Genomic DNA, 17838 nt, shown 5'->3' on the forward strand with positions numbered 1-17838 from the left:
TCGCTCAGGTGCAGAGTGTCTCTCGCTCAGGTGCAGAGTGTCTCTCTCGCTCAGGTGCAGAGTGTCTCTCGCTCAGGTGCAGTGTGTCTCTCGCTCAGGTGCAGAGTGTCTCTCGCTCAGGTGCAGAGTGTCTCTCGCTCAGGTGCAGAGTGTGTCTCTCGCTCAGGTGTAGATTGTCTCTCTCGCTCAGGTGCAGAGTGTCTCTCTCGCTCAGGTGCAGAGTGTCTCTCTCGCTCAGGTGCAGAGTGTCTCTCGCTCAGGTGCAGAGTGTCTCTCTCGCTCAGGTGCAGAGTGTCTCTCGCTCAGGTGCAGAGTGTCTCTCGCTCAGGTGCAGAGTGTCTCTCTCGCTCAGGTGCAGAGTGTTTCTCTCACTCAGGTGCAGAGTGTCTCTCGCTCAGGTGCAGAGTGTCTCTCTCGCTCAGGTGCAGAGTGTCTCTCGCTCAGGTGCAGAGTGTCTCTCGCTCAGGTGCAGAGTGTCTCTCTCGCTCAGGTGCAGAGTGTTTCTCTCACTCAGGTGCAGAGTGTCTGTCGCTCAGGTGCAGAGTGTCTCTGGCTCAGGTGCAGAGTGTCTCTCGCTCAGGTGCAGGGTGTCTCTCGCTCAGGTGCAGAGTGTCTCTCGCTCAGGTGCAGAGTATCTCTCGCTCAGGTGCAGAGTGTCTCTCGCTCAGGTGCAGTGTGTCTCTCGCTCAGGTGCAGAGTGTGTCTCGCTCAGGTGCAGAGTGTCTCTCGCTCAGGTGCAGAGTGTCTCTCTCGCTCAGGTGCAGAGTGTCTCTCGCTCAGGTGCAGAGTGTGTCTCGCTCAGGTGCAGTGTGTCTCTCGCTCAGGTGCAGAGTGTCTCTCGCTCAGGTGCAGACTGTCTCTCTCGCTCAGGTGCAGAGTGTCTCTCGCTCAGGTGCAGAGTGTGTCTCTCGCTCAGGTGTAGAGTGTCTCTCTCGCTCAGGTGCAGAGTGTCTCTCTCGCTCAGGTGCAGAGTGTCTCTCGCTCAGGTGCAGAGTGTCTCGCGCTCAGGTGCAGAGTGTCTCTCGCTCAGGTGCAGTGTGTCTCTCGCTCAGGTGCAAAGTGTCTCTCGCTCAGGTGCAGAGTGTCTCTCTCGCTCAGGTGCAGAGTGTCTCTCGCTCAGGTGCAGTGTGTCTCTCGCTCAGGTGCAGTTTGTCTCTCGCTCAGGTGCAGAATGTCTCTCGCTCAGGTGCAGAGTGTCTCTCGCTCAGATGCAGAGTGTCTCTCGCTCAGGTGCAGAGTGTCTCTCGCTCAGGTGCAGAGTGTCTCTCGCTCAGGTGCAGAGTGTCTCTCTCGCTCAGGTGCAGAGTGTCTCTCGCTCAGGTGCAGAGTGTCTCTCGCTCAGGTGCAGAGTGTCTCTCTCGCTCAGGTGCAGAGTGTCTCTCTCGCTCAGGTGCAGAGTGTCTCTCTCGCTCAGGTGCAGAGTGTCTCTCGCTCAGGTGCAGAGTGTCTTTCGCTTATGTGCAGAGTGTCTCTCGCTCAGGTGCAGAGTGTCTCTCGCTCAGGTGCAGAGTTTCTCTCGCTCAGGTGCAGAGTGTCTCTCGCTCAAGTGCAGTGTGTCTATCGCTCAGGTGCAGAGTGTCTCTCTCGCTCAGGTGCAGAGTGTCTCTCTCGCTCAGGTGCAGAGTGTCTCTCGCTCAGGTGCAGTTTGTCTCTCGCTCAGGTGCAGAGTGTCTCTCGCTCAGGTGCAGAGTGTCTCTCTCGCTCAGGTGCAGAGTGTCTCTCGCTCAGGTGCAGTGTGTCTCTCGCTCTGGTGCAGAGTGTCTCTCGCTCAGGTGCAGAGTGTCTCTCGCTCAGGTGCAGAGTGTCTCTCGCTCAGGTGCAGACTGTCTCTCTCGCTCAAGTGCAGAGTGTCTCTCGCTCAGGTGCAGAGTGTCTCTCTCGCTCAGGTGCAGAGTGTCTCTCTCGCTCAGGTGCAGAGTGTCTCTCGCTCAGGTGCAGAGTGTCTCTTGCTCAGGTGCAGAGTGTGTCTCTCGCTCAGGTGTAGAGTGTCTCTCTCGCTCAGGTGCAGAGTGTCTCTCTCGCTCAGGTGCAGAGTGTCTCTCTCGCTCAGGTGCAGAGTGTCTCTCGCTCAGGTGCAGAGTGTCTCTCGCTCAGGTGCAGTGTGTCTCTCGCTCAGGTGCAGAGTGTGTCTCGCTCAGGTGCAGAGTGTCTCTCGCTCAGGTGCAGAGTGTCTCTCTCGCTCAGGTGCAGAGTGTGTCTCGCTCAGGTGCAGTGTGTCTCTCGCTCAGGTGCAGTGTGTCTCTCGCTCAGGTGCAGAGTGTCTCTCGCTCAGGTGCAGAGTGTCTCTCGCTCAGGTGCAGAGTGTCTCTCGCTCAGGTGCAGAGTGTCTCTCGCTCAGGTGCAGAGTGTGTCTCGCTCAGGTGCAGTGTGTCTCTCGCTCAGATGCAGAGTGTCTCTCGCTCAGGTGCAGAGTGTCTCTCTCGCTCAGGTGCAGAGTGTCTCTCGCTCAGGTGCAGAGTGTCTCTCGCTCAGGTGCAGAGTGTGTCTCTGGCTCAGGTGCAGTGTGTCTCTCGCTCAGGTGCAGAGTGTCTCTCGCTCAGGTGCAGAGTGTCTCTCGCTCAGGTGCAGAGTGTCTCTCGCTCAGGTGCAGAGTGTCTCTCGCTCAGGTGCAGGGTCTCTCTCGCTCAGGTGCAGAGTGTCTCTCTCGCTCAGGTGCAGAGTGTCTCTCGCTCAGGTGCAGAGTGTCTCTCGCTCAGGTGCAGAGTGTCTCTCTCGCTCAGGTGCAGAGTGTCTCTCGCTCAGGTGCAGAGTGTCTCTCGCTCAGGTGCAGAGTGTCTCTCGCTCAGGTGCAGACTGTCTCTCTCGCTCAAGTGCAGAGTGTCTCTCGCTCAGGTGCAGAGTGTCTCTCTCGCTCAGGTGCAGAGTGTCTCTCTCGCTCAGGTGCAGAGTGTCTCTCGCTCAGGTGCAGAGTGTCTCTTGCTCAGGTGCAGAGTGTGTCTCTCGCTCAGGTGTAGAGTGTCTCTCTCGCTCAGGTGCAGAGTGTCTCTCTCGCTCAGGTGCAGAGTGTCTCTCTCGCTCAGGTGCAGAGTGTCTCTCGCTCAGGTGCAGAGTGTCTCTCGCTCAGGTGCAGTGTGTCTCTCGCTCAGGTGCAGAGTGTGTCTCGCTCAGGTGCAGAGTGTCTCTCGCTCAGGTGCAGAGTGTCTCTCTCGCTCAGGTGCAGAGTGTGTCTCGCTCAGGTGCAGTGTGTCTCTCGCTCAGGTGCAGTGTGTCTCTCGCTCAGGTGCAGAGTGTCTCTCGCTCAGGTGCAGAGTGTCTCTCGCTCAGGTGCAGAGTGTCTCTCGCTCAGGTGCAGAGTGTCTCTCGCTCAGGTGCAGAGTGTGTCTCGCTCAGGTGCAGTGTGTCTCTCGCTCAGGTGCAGAGTGTCTCTCGCTCAGGTGCAGAGTGTCTCTCTCGCTCAGGTGCAGAGTGTCTCTCGCTCAGGTGCAGAGTGTCTCTCGCTCAGGTGCAGAGTGTGTCTCTGGCTCAGGTGCAGTGTGTCTCTCGCTCAGGTGCAGAGTGTCTCTCGCTCAGGTGCAGAGTGTCTCTCGCTCAGGTGCAGAGTGTCTCTCGCTCAGGTGCAGAGTGTCTCTCGCTCAGGTGCAGGGTCTCTCTCGCTCAGGTGCAGAGTGTCTCTCGCTCAGGTGCAGAGTGTCTCTCGCTCAGGTGCAGAGTGTCTCTCGCTCAGGTGCAGAGTGTCTCTCGCTCAGGTGCAGAGTGTCTCTCGCTCAGTTGCAGTGTGTCTCTCGCTCAGGTGCAGAGTGTGTCTCGCTCAGGTGCAGTGTGTCTCTCGCTCAGGTGCAGAGTGTCTCTCGCTCAGGTGCAGAGTGTCTCTCTCGCTCAGGTGCAGAGTGTCTCTCGCTCAGGTGCAGAGTGTCTCTCGCTCAGGTGCAGAGTGTCTCTCGCTCAGGTGCAGAGTGTCTCTCGCTCAGGTGCAGACTGTCTCTCGCTCAGGTGCAGAGTGTCTCTCGCTCAGGTGCAGAGTGTCTCTCGCTCAGGTGCAGAGTGTCTCTCGCTCAGGTGCAGAGTGTCTCTCGCTCAGGTGCAGAGTGTCTCTCGCTCAGGTGCAGAGTGTCTCTCGCTCAGGTGCAGAGTGTCTCTCGCTCAGGTGCAGAGTGTCTCTCGCTCAGGTGCAGAGTGTCTCTCGCTCAGGTGCAGAGTGTCTCTCGCTCAGGTGCAGAGTGTCTCTCGCTCAGGTGCAGAGTGTCTCTCGTTCAGGTGCAGAGTGTCTCTCGCTCAGGTGCAGAGTGTCTCTCGCTCAGGTGCAGAGTGTCTCTCGCTCAGGTGCAGACTGTCTCTCGCTCAGGTGCAGAGTGTCTCTCGCTCAGGTGCAGACTGTCTCTCGCTCAGGTGCAGAGTGTCTCTCGCTCAGGTGCAGAGTGTCTCTCGCTCAGGTGCAGAGTGTCTCTCGCTCAGGTGCAGAGTGTCTCTCGCTCAGGTGCAGACTGTCTCTCGCTCAGGTGCAGAGTGTCTCTCGCTCAGGTGCAGAGTGTCTCTCGCTCAGGTGCAGAGTGTCTCTCGCTCAGGTGCAGAGTGTGTCTCTGGCTCAGGTGCAGTGTGTCTCTCGCTCAGGTGCAGAGTGTCTCTCGCTCAGGTGCAGAGTGTCTCTCGCTCAGGTGCAGAGTGTCTCTCGCTCAGGTGCAGAGTGTCTCTCGCTCAGGTGCAGGGTCTCTCTCGCTCAGGTGCAGAGTGTCTCTCGCTCAGGTGCAGAGTGTCTCTCGCTCAGGTGCAGAGTGTCTCTCGCTCAGGTGCAGAGTGTCTCTCGCTCAGGTGCAGAGTGTCTCTCGCTCAGTTGCAGTGTGTCTCTCGCTCAGGTGCAGAGTGTGTCTCGCTCAGGTGCAGTGTGTCTCTCGCTCAGGTGCAGAGTGTCTCTCGCTCAGGTGCAGAGTGTCTCTCTCGCTCAGGTGCAGAGTGTCTCTCGCTCAGGTGCAGAGTGTCTCTCGCTCAGGTGCAGAGTGTCTCTCGCTCAGGTGCAGAGTGTCTCTCGCTCAGGTGCAGACTGTCTCTCGCTCAGGTGCAGAGTGTCTCTCGCTCAGGTGCAGAGTGTCTCTCGCTCAGGTGCAGAGTGTCTCTCGCTCAGGTGCAGAGTGTCTCTCGCTCAGGTGCAGAGTGTCTCTCGCTCAGGTGCAGAGTGTCTCTCGCTCAGGTGCAGAGTGTCTCTCGCTCAGGTGCAGAGTGTCTCTCGCTCAGGTGCAGAGTGTCTCTCGCTCAGGTGCAGAGTGTCTCTCGCTCAGGTGCAGAGTGTCTCTCGCTCAGGTGCAGAGTGTCTCTCGTTCAGGTGCAGAGTGTCTCTCGCTCAGGTGCAGAGTGTCTCTCGCTCAGGTGCAGAGTGTCTCTCGCTCAGGTGCAGACTGTCTCTCGCTCAGGTGCAGAGTGTCTCTCGCTCAGGTGCAGACTGTCTCTCGCTCAGGTGCAGAGTGTCTCTCGCTCAGGTGCAGAGTGTCTCTCGCTCAGGTGCAGAGTGTCTCTCGCTCAGGTGCAGAGTGTCTCTCGCTCAGGTGCAGACTGTCTCTCGCTCAGGTGCAGAGTGTCTCTCGCTCAGGTGCAGAGTGTTTTGCAGGTTTTATTTAACTATTGAGGTTGATTAGATGATTTAATGATGCTGTAATTTCACAAATAGATTGCCAGTTATGAAGATGATGTTTTCCCTGCTCAGATAAGAATCAGGGGCCCCGTTGTTCAAAGGAGGGAGCTGCATAGAAGCAGGGGCCCCGTTGTTCAAAGGGGGGAGCTGCATAGAAGCAGGGGCCCCGTTGTTCAAAGGGGCCCGGTTGTTCATGTTGATGTAAAGCACATTCAAGATGCGTTATTGCATTGAACATTGCACATTAGTGGCTGTCCATGATCGCACTCGCTGTGTTGACAATGTCTCCGTCTCTCACTCCGGGACGGGAGCGATGTCTCCGTCTCTCACTCCGGGACGGGAGCGATGTCTCCGTCTCTCACTCCGGGACGGGAGCGATGTCTCCGTCTCTCACTCCGGGACGGGAGCGATGTCTCCGTCTCTCACTCCGGGACGGGAGTGATGTAGGAGGGAAATCATTGGATGTGGGAAGAGAACATTTCTAATTGTCTCTCATTGTCTTATTGTCCTGACCATAAACACCTGACCATAAACACCTGACCATAAACACCTGACCATAAACACCTGACCATAAACACCTGACCATAAACACCTGACCATAAACACCTGACCATAAACACCTGACCATAAACACCTGACCATAAACACCTGACCATAAACACCTGACCATAAACACCTGACCATAAACACCTGACCATAAACACCTGACCATAAACACCTGACCAAGAACAGAATCAAACCAAAGCGTTGGCTTGAAGAATGTTCTGCTGCTGTTTCCTGTACAATGCATCTTAAATAGGTCACATACTGTACTCTGCAGCGCTGCATTAAGCACAACATGCAGAAAAAGAGCTTAAGGAGGCGGCTTTTACTGACCTGGGATCAGTCTGAAGACTCCAAAGGGACTCTATAGAGCCTTTCAAATGCTCTGTCATCAGAATGTTAAAGATTCCAGACGTGGAGGTGACTGGAGGCGGCGAAGGGAAGTGGAACAAAAAATGTTCAAAGACGAAATGACATTCGATGTAAATGCTCATGGTTTTGAACATAAAAAATAATAAACAATTTTGAATTTCCAGGGCAGAAATGTCAGTTGGTTTGCTTCCTTGTTCATGGTGTTACACCCCTGTGTTGTTAGCATGCTAACGTTTGTTTTGACAACTGCAGACAGTTTAAATTGAACATGAAAATAATAATATTTTAGTCTTGATGCGAGTGCCGTGTGTGTCGTCTGATGCTATCATGTGCTAGCTTTGCTTAACTCAGCATGTGGACTCAACATATATGTTAGCACTGGAAATACAATCTTGTTTGTCACAAGATCAAGGCAACGTTTGGTGAAAAATGATCATTATCTTCTCTTTGTATGTACTTTGTCCAATCATGTCATGTTAAAGCTTTCCAGGAGCTCTCAGGGTCTGCTTTAAATCACTGAAGTTGCTCACTTAAGACAGGATTGTACCACTTGACTCCAAAGTGAACCAGTGGAAACAAGGCCAATGTGACCTCTGGTGGGAGGCCTCTGGTGGGGGGCCTTTCACCTGCTGGTCTCCATGGAGATCCTATTGCGAGCTGACTCTGTTCACTGAACCAATGCAGATTTTTCAAAGGATTTTAAGTAACAAAAGCATCTGTAATAAACTAAATGCAAGATACTATACATAGGTTAAATGCAATGGAGCATTCTGCTGCTCATGACAGGTTGCCATAGCAACACTGAAGGATAGGTCAAATGCAGAGATGAATTTCCCTCACTCACTAATAAAGCATACCTATTCAAAGAAAAGCCAAAACATGAAGTTACAGAGCAGCCTCCTCTGACTCGACACACTGCTGTTCCTGCCTCTTTCAGCACCTTAAATGGAAGTGTGTTTGGGCGTCACTCACAGGGGCCAGGTTCTCAGCTGCAGAGAGGCTGTGGACTAAGCATTTTCCCTGTGTGTTCTGTAAGCCTCTCAGCCTTAGCTGCAGCTGCACGCCCTTTCTCCTCACCGGCACCAAGCTTCTGTCGCTGTGGGAATAGGCCAGTCAGGGAATGATGAGCTGGCACTTCTGCAGGCTCACATGTGCAGCAAAATCAAGGATGTCCTATGCTGTAGTGACCTCTGATGACGAGGGAGTAGCCAAAATGAAAAAAAAAAGATGCAAATTCCTCACCTGTCAGCAAGTTAAGAGCAGATGTTTGTATGAGAGTGCAGAAGGAATAAAGTGTTGTATTGCTTCATGCTCTTCATACTTGGTCTTGATGAAGTTTGTGTGTGTTTACAGAAAGCGGAAATCGCTGTGGCCCCTTTAACAATCACGCTGGTCCGGGAGGAGGTGATAGACTTCTCAAAGCCCTTTATGTCTCTGGGCATCTCCATCATGATCAAAAAGCCCCAGAAGTCCAAACCGGGCGTCTTCTCCTTCCTGGACCCGCTGGCCTACGAGATCTGGATGTGCATCGTGTTCGCCTACATCGGCGTTAGCGTGGTGCTCTTCCTGGTCAGCCGCTTCAGCCCGTACGAGTGGCACACCGAGGAGCCCGAGGAGGGCACCGACGGTCCGCCCAGCGACCAGCCCCCCAATGAGTTTGGCATCTTCAACTCCCTCTGGTTCTCCCTGGGCGCCTTCATGCAGCAGGGCTGTGACATCTCCCCCAGGTACAGCCCACACTTCAATTTACAAGACCGTCTATGTCTGACACACATGCTCTTGAAGGGAGGGTATGTAGCCTGCCTGCACATGCTCTTGAAGGAAGGGTATGTAGCCTGCACATGCTCTTGAAGGGAGGGTATGTAGCCTGCACATGCTCTTGAAGGGAGGGTATGTAGCCTGCACATGCTCTTGAAGGGAGGGTATGTAGCCTGCACATGCTCTTGAAGGGAGGGTATGTAGCCTGCACGTGCTCTTGAAGGAAGGGTATGTAGCCTGCACATGCTCTTGAAGGAAGGGTATGTAGCCTGCACATGCTCTTGAAGGAAGGGTATGTAGCCTGCACATGCTCTTGAAGGGAGGGTATGTAGCCTGCACATGCTCTTGAAGGGAGGGTATGTAGCCTGCACATGCTCTTGAAGGGAGGGTATGTAGCCTGCACATGCTCTTGAAGGGAGGGTATGTAGCCTGCACATGCTCTTGAAGGAAGGGTATGTAGCCTGCACATGCTCTTGAAGGAAGGGTATGTAGCCTGCACATGCTCTTGAAGGAAGGGTATGTAGCCTGCACATGCTCTTGAAGGGAGGGTATGTAGCCTGCACATGCTCTTGAAGGGAGGGTATGTAGCCTGCACATGCTCTTGAAGGAAGGGTATGTAGCCTGCACATGCTCTTGAAGGGAGGGTATGTAGCCTGCACATGCTCTTGAAGGGAGGGTATGTAGCCTGCACATGCTCTTGAAGGAAGGGTATGTAGCCTGCACATGCTCTTGAAGGGAGGGTATGTAGCCTGCACATGCTCTTGAAGGGAGGGTATGTAGCCTGCACATGCTCTTGAAGGGAGGGTATGTAGCCTGCACATGCTCTTGAAGGGAGGGTATGTAGCCTGCACATGCTCTTGAAGGAAGGGTATGTAGCCTGCACATGCTCTTGAAGGGAGGGTATGTAGCCTGCACATGCTCTTGAAGGGAGGGTATGTAGCCTGCACATGCTCTTGAAGGGAGGGTATGTAGCCTGCACATGCTCTTGAAGGGAGGGTATGTAGCCTGCACATGCTCTTGAAGGAAGGGTATGTAGCCTGCACATGCTCTTGAAGGGAGGGTATGTAGCCTGCACATGCTCTTGAAGGGAGGGTATGTAGCCTGCACATGCTCTTGAAGGGAGGGTATGTAGCCTGCACATGCTCTTGAAGGGAGGGTATGTAGCCTGCACATGCTCTTGAAGGGAGGGTATGTAGCCTGCACATGCTCTTGAAGGAAGGGTATGTAGCCTGCACATGCTCTTGAAGGAAGGGTATGTAGCCTGCACATGCTCTTGAAGGGAGGGTATGTAGCCTGCACATGCTCTTGAAGGGAGGGTATGTAGCCTGCACATGCTCTTGAAGGGAGGGTATGTAGCCTGCACATGCTCTTGAAGGGAGGGTATGTAGCCTGCCTGCACATGCTCTTGAAGGGAGGGTATGTAGCCTGCACATGCTCTTGAAGGAAGGGTATGTAGCCTGCACATGCTCTTGAAGGGAGGGTATGTAGCCTGCACATGCTCTTGAAGGGAGGGTATGTAGCCTGCACATGCTCTTGAAGGGAGGGTATGTAGCCTGCACATGCTCTTGAAGGGAGGGTATGTAGCCTGCACATGCTCTTGAAGGAAGGGTATGTAGCCTGCACATGCTCTTGAAGGGAGGGTATGTAGCCTGCACATGCTCTTGAAGGGAGGGTATGTAGCCTGCACATGCTCTTGAAGGGAGGGTATGTAGCCTGCACATGCTCTTGAAGGGAGGGTATGTAGCCTGCACATGCTCTTGAAGGAAGGGTATGTAGCCTGCACATGCTCTTGAAGGGAGGGTATGTAGCCTGCACATGCTCTTGAAGGAAGGGTATGTAGCCTGCCTGCACATGCTCTTGAAGGGAGGGTATGTAGCCTGCCTGCACATGCTCTTGAAGGGAGGGTATGTAGCCTGCACATGCTCTTGAAGGGAGGGTATGTAGCCTGCACATGCTCTTGAAGGAAGGGTATGTAGCCTGCACATGCTCTTGAAGGAAGGGTATGTAGCCTGCACATGCTCTTGAAGGAAGGGTATGTAGCCTGCACATGCTCTTGAAGGGAGGGTATGTAGCCTGCACATGCTCTTGAAGGGAGGGTATGTAGCCTGCACATGCTCTTGAAGGAAGGGTATGTAGCCTGCACATGCTCTTGAAGGAAGGGTATGTAGCCTGCACATGCTCTTGAAGGAAGGGTATGTAGCCTGCACATGCTCTTGAAGGGAGGGTATGTAGCCTGCACATGCTCTTGAAGGGAGGGTATGTAGCCTGCACATGCTCTTGAAGGAAGGGTATGTAGCCTGCACATGCTCTTGAAGGAAGGGTATGTAGCCTGCACATGCTCTTGAAGGAAGGGTATGTAGCCTGCACATGCTCTTGAAGGAAGGGTATGTAGCCTGCACATGCTCTTGAAGGGAGGGTATGTAGCCTGCACATGCTCTTGAAGGGAGGGTATGTAGCCTGGGCTCCTGCTGCTGTAAACATGTCCTGGAGTGATCTACTGGAGGCTGCACTAGCACTGATTGAAGATCGGTGCAGATGCTGGGCTTTAGGTAGTGACCGTTCAGATCAGCCAGGTTCAGACGCACTGGTTATATTCATAGGACCAAGCAGCTCATTCTGCTTTCTGATTGGATCATTTGATAAAAAACATTAACTGCTTTTTGATCAACCCATGTATGGTTCGTTCTCAGTTTTTTTCCGTTCTGAAATCAAATCCAAAAAACAATATTTCCTAAAAAGTGCATTTTTAAACGTAATCTGAGATTTATTTTATTAGTATTAGTATTTGTATTTATTTATTTATTTATTAGTTTTTTTATTTGTTTATTTTTGGGGGGCCCGGAGGCATTATTTAACATGACAGTGTGAAGTGGGGATGAGACTGGGGAGAAAAATTGTCAGAGCTGGATTCAAACTATCCACTCGTCCATGGGGGGTTTCCATGGCAATGCACTGTGTAGCCGCAGGTTCACACATGTTGCCTGGTTACCAGCACAGCCGGCTAAGCCCCTCCCAGTGTCTTCTTAGGTTATGGGGAACAAACCGAAGAACGAACCATACACATAGTATAATATATATGATGATATATATTATATATATATGATGATATATATATAATATATATGATGATATCAAATGTGTTGGGAGTTATGATTAAATCAATCAAATGAATAAATATTGACTTCATATCTGGGGACATACATTTATTTTAAAAATCATACATACCCTGCCTTTAATTTCATCTACAAAGTCGATAATCTGAAGAAAAGTTGACTTTTGTCTTTTTTATCCCCCTTATGTTTTTGTCTCGTGGACTTTCCCCTGACTACAGCCTTTGTGAGGAGCCGAGTACTGCGTTCTATTGCATGCAGAGAACGCATTTGTGGTTCATAAAAGAAGTATTAAGTAGTATTATGTAGAAGTATTATGCTTAAGTAGTAGTTATGCTATAGATAAGCTGTATGTTCCACGTTTAGAATGTGTTTAAGGTCTTCTGAAGAGGGGCCCTAACATGTGTCCTCACAGTGACCAATCATGACATAAACTGCACTGAAGTGTGTGAAGTCTCATTGTGAATGTGGCTTTGGAGGACGCTGAAGGGTCTAGCCTGGCTTGCCGGACTGACTCTTTTCCTATTCTATACAAAGTCAGATTGGTATTTCTCCACTGGAAATGAATTACTTGGAGCAGATTCTTTGGTGAATGAACCAAGCAAAGATACAATAGCCATGTTTGGACTGGTTGGGTTTGGTCTCATGATCAGGTCCTGACTGTTCCTCAGAGGCGGAGCTGTGGCTCAGAGGCGGAGCTGTGGCTCAGAGGCGGAGCTGTGGCTCAGAGGCGGAGCTGTGGCTCAGAGGCGGAGCTGTGGCTCAGAGGCGGAGCTGTGGCTCAGAGGCGGAGCTCTGCCTCATGAGCAACTGACATCACCTAAACGTAACTAATGTTTCCTATGTCTGTTTGCTGTAACCCGACCGACCCGGTTAGAAACTAGCCGACTGAAAAAAACATATCAGCATTTTGTTTAAAAAACGTAAAAATCTTTTATTTTTTAATTATTTCACCGACTTTCCGACTGGTCTTTCCTAAACCGCCGAGTCAAATATTTTTATAACGCTGGCAAATCAATCTTTCATGTGCGTCTTCATATTCAGTCCTCCACATGCGTCTGTGACAAAACAGAATGTGCATGAGTGACGTTATATTGCCTTTTACAAGTTGGTTTGCCTCTGTCGGCGCCACTGAAGTGTCCATAGGACATGTCACGCTCCAACACGGTGTGAAATTTGACTTTACGCAATGCATTCTGGGATTGAAACACGCCCAGCAGCGTCATCACAACAAACATGGCGGCGCCCGTGTCCCCCGGAATGTTCCCCCCGCTCGCCTTCACTACCAAAATAAAGGAGAGCGGCTACAAAAGGTCCATTGAAATGTCTTAAAATCGTGAGATTTAGTCTCTTGATTGGGTTGAAGCCTCTGACCCCTGGACTGTTGAAGCCCGATCCCTGGACTGTTGAAGCCACTGACCCCTGGACTGTTGAAGCCTTACCCCTGGACTGTTGAAGCCACTGACCCCTGGACTGTTGAATCCTGACCCCTGGACTGTTGAAGCCTCTGACCCCTGGACTGTTGAAGCCTGACCCCTGGACTGTTGAAGCCTCCGACCCCTGGACTGTTGAAGCCTCTGACCCCTGGACTGTTGAAGCCTGACCCCTGGACTGTTAAAGCCTGACCCCTGGACTGTTAAAGCCTGACCCCTGGACTGTTGAAGCCTCTGACCCCTGGACTGTTGAAGCCTCTGACCCCTGGACTATTGAAGCCTGACCCCTGGACTGTTAAAGCCTGACCCCTGGACTGTTGAAGCCTCTGACCCCTGGACTGTTAAAGCCTGACCCCTGGACTGTTAAAGCCTGACCCCTGGACTGTTGAATCCTGACCCCTGGACTGTTAAAGCCTGACCCCTGGACTGTTAAAGCCTGACCCCTGGACTGTTGAAGCCTCTGACCCCTGGACTGTTGAAGCCTCTGACCCCTGGACTATTGAAGCCTGACCCCTGGACTGTTAAAGCCTGACCCCTGGACTGTTGAAGCCTCTGACCCCTGGACTGTTAAAGCCTGACCCCTGGACTGTTAAAGCCTGACCCCTGAACTGTTGAAGCCTCTGACCCCTGGACTGTTAAAGCCTGACCCCTGGACTGTTGAAGCCTCTGACCCTTGGACTGTTGAAGCCTCTGACCCCTGGACTGTTGAAGCCTGACCCCTGAACTGTTGAAGCCTCTGACCCCTGGACTGTTAAAGCCTGACCCCTGGACTGTTGAAGCCTGACCCCTGGACTGTTGAAGCCTCTGACCCCTGGACTGTTGAAGCCTCTGACCCCTGGACTGTTGAAGCCTGACCCCTGGACTGTTGAAGCCTCTGACCCCTGGACTGTTGAAGCCTGACCCCTGGACTGTTAAAGCCTGACCCCTGGACTGTTGAAGCCTCTGACCCCTGGACTGTTAAAGCCTGACCCCTGGACTGTTAAAGCCTGACCCCTGGACTGTTGAAGCCTGACCCCTGGACTGTTGGCTCTGGTTACAACAAACAGACAATTCATTCGGGGCTAATTTAAAAAAAGTCTTAATCGTACTTGAATTATAATTATTATCGCATTTCACAAAAACCTCAAGTTTGTGGCGCTGTGAAGCTGGAACTAACAAGAAACTACTTCTGGTTTAGTCTCATCTTTTTCTGCATTTAATTCACTTCTCTGTGTCTCTACTCTTTATGTCATGCACTGGAGTCGTATAATGTTTGATGCATTATGTAGTGGAAATATAATATTTGACATCTTGATGGACTGAGCCCCGCTAACACGTGCTAACTTAGCAATAACAGTGGTTTATCACGCGTTTGATGAGAAAGTATCTGCTTTTTGCCATCTTGTTTTGAGTCTGGGTTCTGTTCTTACGCCTCAGCTTAGCTGGAGGGTTCTGGATCCGAAGAGAAACCAAAGCACTTTGGAAGCTTGGACCACTGTGCCTTTAACTTAGGACACTTTCATACTGCTCCACTCCAAAGTGAACCAGTCAAAACATGGCTACTGTACGTGTCTCGCATCAGAACTAAATCTGAAACAATAATGATCAGCTCGACTTGAATGGTCCAAACTGAGGTTCTCTGTATAGAATACAATAAGAATGTGTGTGGCCAGCCAGACTAGAGGGACACATGCTAATGCTAAGCTAATGCTGTGAGTTATAAATGTCTCTGAAGTGATCCATACGTCTTGTTGTTGCTTGTACACTTTAGTTTTCAAAAACACGGTAAAGCTAAGAATTGTCTTCACTGTCATGTCATATTATCATCTTATGATATGATTAAGACTTGTAAATATGTCTCTGTTCATAAGGACGTGCATGCTGAGCGTGGAGAGGAATAGTGCTTTCTCTATGTCTCACTGGTAGAACCTGTGTTGAGTATACTGTAATATATACTGTAATATATATATATAGTGTGTACAAGTGTGTGCTGTGTGTCTGTGTGTCAGCTCGGCTCTGCGGAGAGGTGGCCTCATCTTTCCTTTGGACAAAACCATAGATGCTTTGAAGTACAGATGAGGTCAAATAATCACAATGAAGAAGCAGCACAGGTTTCTTTCATAAACGGGATCATGGCTCTTGTGGAGAGCACCAGATTCTCCAGGAATAAACCGTGTGTTCATGTCATCAGCATCATGGGGGTTTTCACTTGTAGGGAGAATGCAATAAAAGACACATTTTATCACAATACGTAACTAGATACAGTCAACAACCACATCCTGGAGCTCAGGAATCTGATCTTTGTGAAAGCTGCAGGTTTGTTTTGACATTGCGTTCTAAGAGAAATGCATTGTGGGCTGTGGCTGCAGTACCACAGACAGCGACACCCAGCAACATGTATGTAAGAAACATCATATACATTTATACAGTCAGCAACGCATCGGACTTTTTTTTGGGCCTTGCTCAGTATCGACAAATATCGGCAACAGCAGCGAGCCAAATATGAGAGAATGAAAAAGATTCATAACTCCAACTAATTCATGTCGAGTCACAAAGACTTACGTAGGTTGTTGACGTGGTTACCTCAGAAAAGTAATCACACCGTTCTGTAGATGTAAAAATGCGGCAGGCGGCGCTAGCATTGCATGTAGCGCACACGCACCGTTAGCATTTTGAGATCACTAAAACCAATTAGTTTTTCCAAATCCTAAGGCTGCATTTGCTCTTGTAGCTGTTGAACGGAGGGTGAGAAAGCAGCTCTTACAAATGATTTCTATTTACGAATATTTCTAATGATTACAATATCAAACTTTTAGAGCCCAAGCTCAGCTCGTCAGTCTCATTAATGAAGCTCTGTCTCTGCAACAAACGATGGAAGATTCTGTCCCAATTACTGTAGAATTAACATTCATTTACCAAGAGTTCAAACTAACATCTAAATGTAATTAAATGATGAATACATTGGACTCTACAGACATTTGAGTGTGTTTTGGAGACTATATTTTGACCCGTCTGATATGGTTACGTTAGATGATGGATGATCGCTCGACACTTTATAAATCCTGATTATCCTCTTTATATAAAGCCTTAAAATGTCATCAGGATCTTCAACATTCCACAATGGGGTTAAGTGGAGCAGACCATAACACACTTGAAATGTTTCACTGATATCAAATGAAAATGCTTCTGATTAAGTATGTATTAATAAAATAAGCCATAAAGTTACACTGTATAAATGTCAGTTAGTTTGCTTCTGTGTTATGAAGGACTTAAAGTATGTACTATATCTGTGGATGAAATGAAAAACAATTGTATGTAATTATATGTCCAGTAAAACCTAAACATGGAACTCTAAGTCTTTCCTAATCTCCAAAGACATAAACAAATCATGTCAAATTCAATAGTAAATGTGTCTCTGATATTCACATGTTTCCTTGACAAAACCATCTTGATATCTTCATAATACTTTGTCTTATTCTGTGGTTCATTCTCTTCACTTTTAACTTCACTTGTCTCCTTTCCCGAGTTAAGAAGGTTTTTCTTTGGGTTCTATCGTCTCAAACTCCTTAGTCCTCGAAACCTCCTTCTGAAGGTCACCCTCACCCCTCTATAACAGCTCTATAACCCTCACCCCTCTATAACAGCTCTATAACCCTCACCCCTCTATAACAGCTCTATAACCCTCACCCCTCTATAACAGCTCTATAACCCTCACCCCTCTATAACAGCTCTATAACCCTCACCCCTCTATAACAGCTCTATAACCCTCACCCCTCTATAACAGCTCTATAACCCTCACCCCTCTATAACAGCTCTATAACCCTCACCCCTCTATAACAGCTCTATAACCCTCACCCCTCTATAACAGCTCTATAACCCTAACCCCTCTATAACAGCTCTATAACCCTCACCCCTCTATAACAGCTCTATAACCCTCACCCCTCTATAACAGCTCTATAACCCTCACCCCTCTATTACAGCTCTATAACCCTCACCCCTCTATAACAGCTCTATAACCCTCACCCCTCTATAACAGCTCTATAACCCTAACCCCTCTATAACAGCTCTATAACCCTAACCCCTCTATAACAGCTCTATAACCCTCACCCCTCTATAACAGCTCTATAACCCTCACCCCTCTATAACAGCTCTATAACCCTCACCCCTCTATAACAGCTCTATAACCCTCACCCCTCTATTACAGCTCTATAACCCTCACCCCTCTATAACAGCTCTATAACCCTCACCCCTCTATTACAGCTCTATAACCCTCACCCCTCTATAACAGCTCTATAACCCTCACCCCTCTATAACAGCTCTATAACCCTCACCCCTCTATAACAGCTCTATAACCCTCACCCCTCTATAACAGCTCTATAACCCTCATCTGTGCGCCGGAGCAGAGCTGTTGTAGTGAGATGAAAGACCAAACTGGCCTGTGTGTTTCAGCCTCTCTCACTCTGCCTCGCCCCTCGCTCTGCCTCGCTCCTCGCTCCTCGCTCCTCGCCCCTCGCCCCTCGCCCCTCGCCCCTCGCTCTGCCTCGCTCCTCGCCCCTCGCCCCTCGCCCCTCGCCCCTCGCCCGTCGCCCCTCGCTCTGCCTCGCTCCTCGCCCCTCGCCCCTCGCCCCTCGCCCCTCGCTCTGCCTCGCTCCTCGCCCCTCGCCCCTCGCCCCTCGCCCCTCGCCCGTCGCCCCTCGCTCTGCCTCGCTCCTCGCCCCTCGCCCCTCGCCCCTCGCCCCTCGCCCCTCGCCCCTCGCCCCTCGCCCCTCGCCCCTCGCCCCTCGCCCCCTTGCCCCTCGCCCGTCGCCCCTCGCTCTGCCTCGCTCCTCGCCCCTCGCCCCTCGCCCCTCGCCCCTCGCCCCTCGCTCTGCCTCGCTCCTCGCCCCTCGCCTCTCGCCCCTCGCCCCTCGCCCCTCGCCCCCTCGCCCCTCGCCCGTCGCCCCTCGCTCTGCCTCGCTCCTCGCCCCTCGCCCCTCGCCCCTCGCCCCTCGCCCCTCGCCCCTCGCCCCTCGCTCTGCCTCGCTCCTCGCCCCTCGCTCCTCGCTCTGCCTCGTTCTGCCTGAGGAGAGTCAGAAGATGGAGA

General features: G+C 51.1%; 1 protein-coding gene across 1 annotated transcript in view; it reads left to right on the forward strand.

Moving 5' to 3' along the window:
- Positions 1-17838, forward strand: part of gria4b (glutamate receptor, ionotropic, AMPA 4b) — a 518469-nt gene that overhangs the window by 436643 nt on the left and 63988 nt on the right. Inside the window, exon 11 of the mRNA XM_072447035.1 lies at positions 7829-8202. Within this exon, the coding sequence (XP_072303136.1) occupies positions 7829-8202 (374 nt within the window). The remainder of the gene's footprint in view (positions 1-7828; positions 8203-17838) is intronic.

This window comes from Eucyclogobius newberryi, unplaced genomic scaffold (genome assembly GCF_026437365.1).
Source record: "Eucyclogobius newberryi isolate DKJ021-1_F unplaced genomic scaffold, fEucNew1.0.hap1 SCAF_15, whole genome shotgun sequence".
Lineage (NCBI taxonomy): Eukaryota > Metazoa > Chordata > Actinopteri > Gobiiformes > Gobiidae > Eucyclogobius > Eucyclogobius newberryi.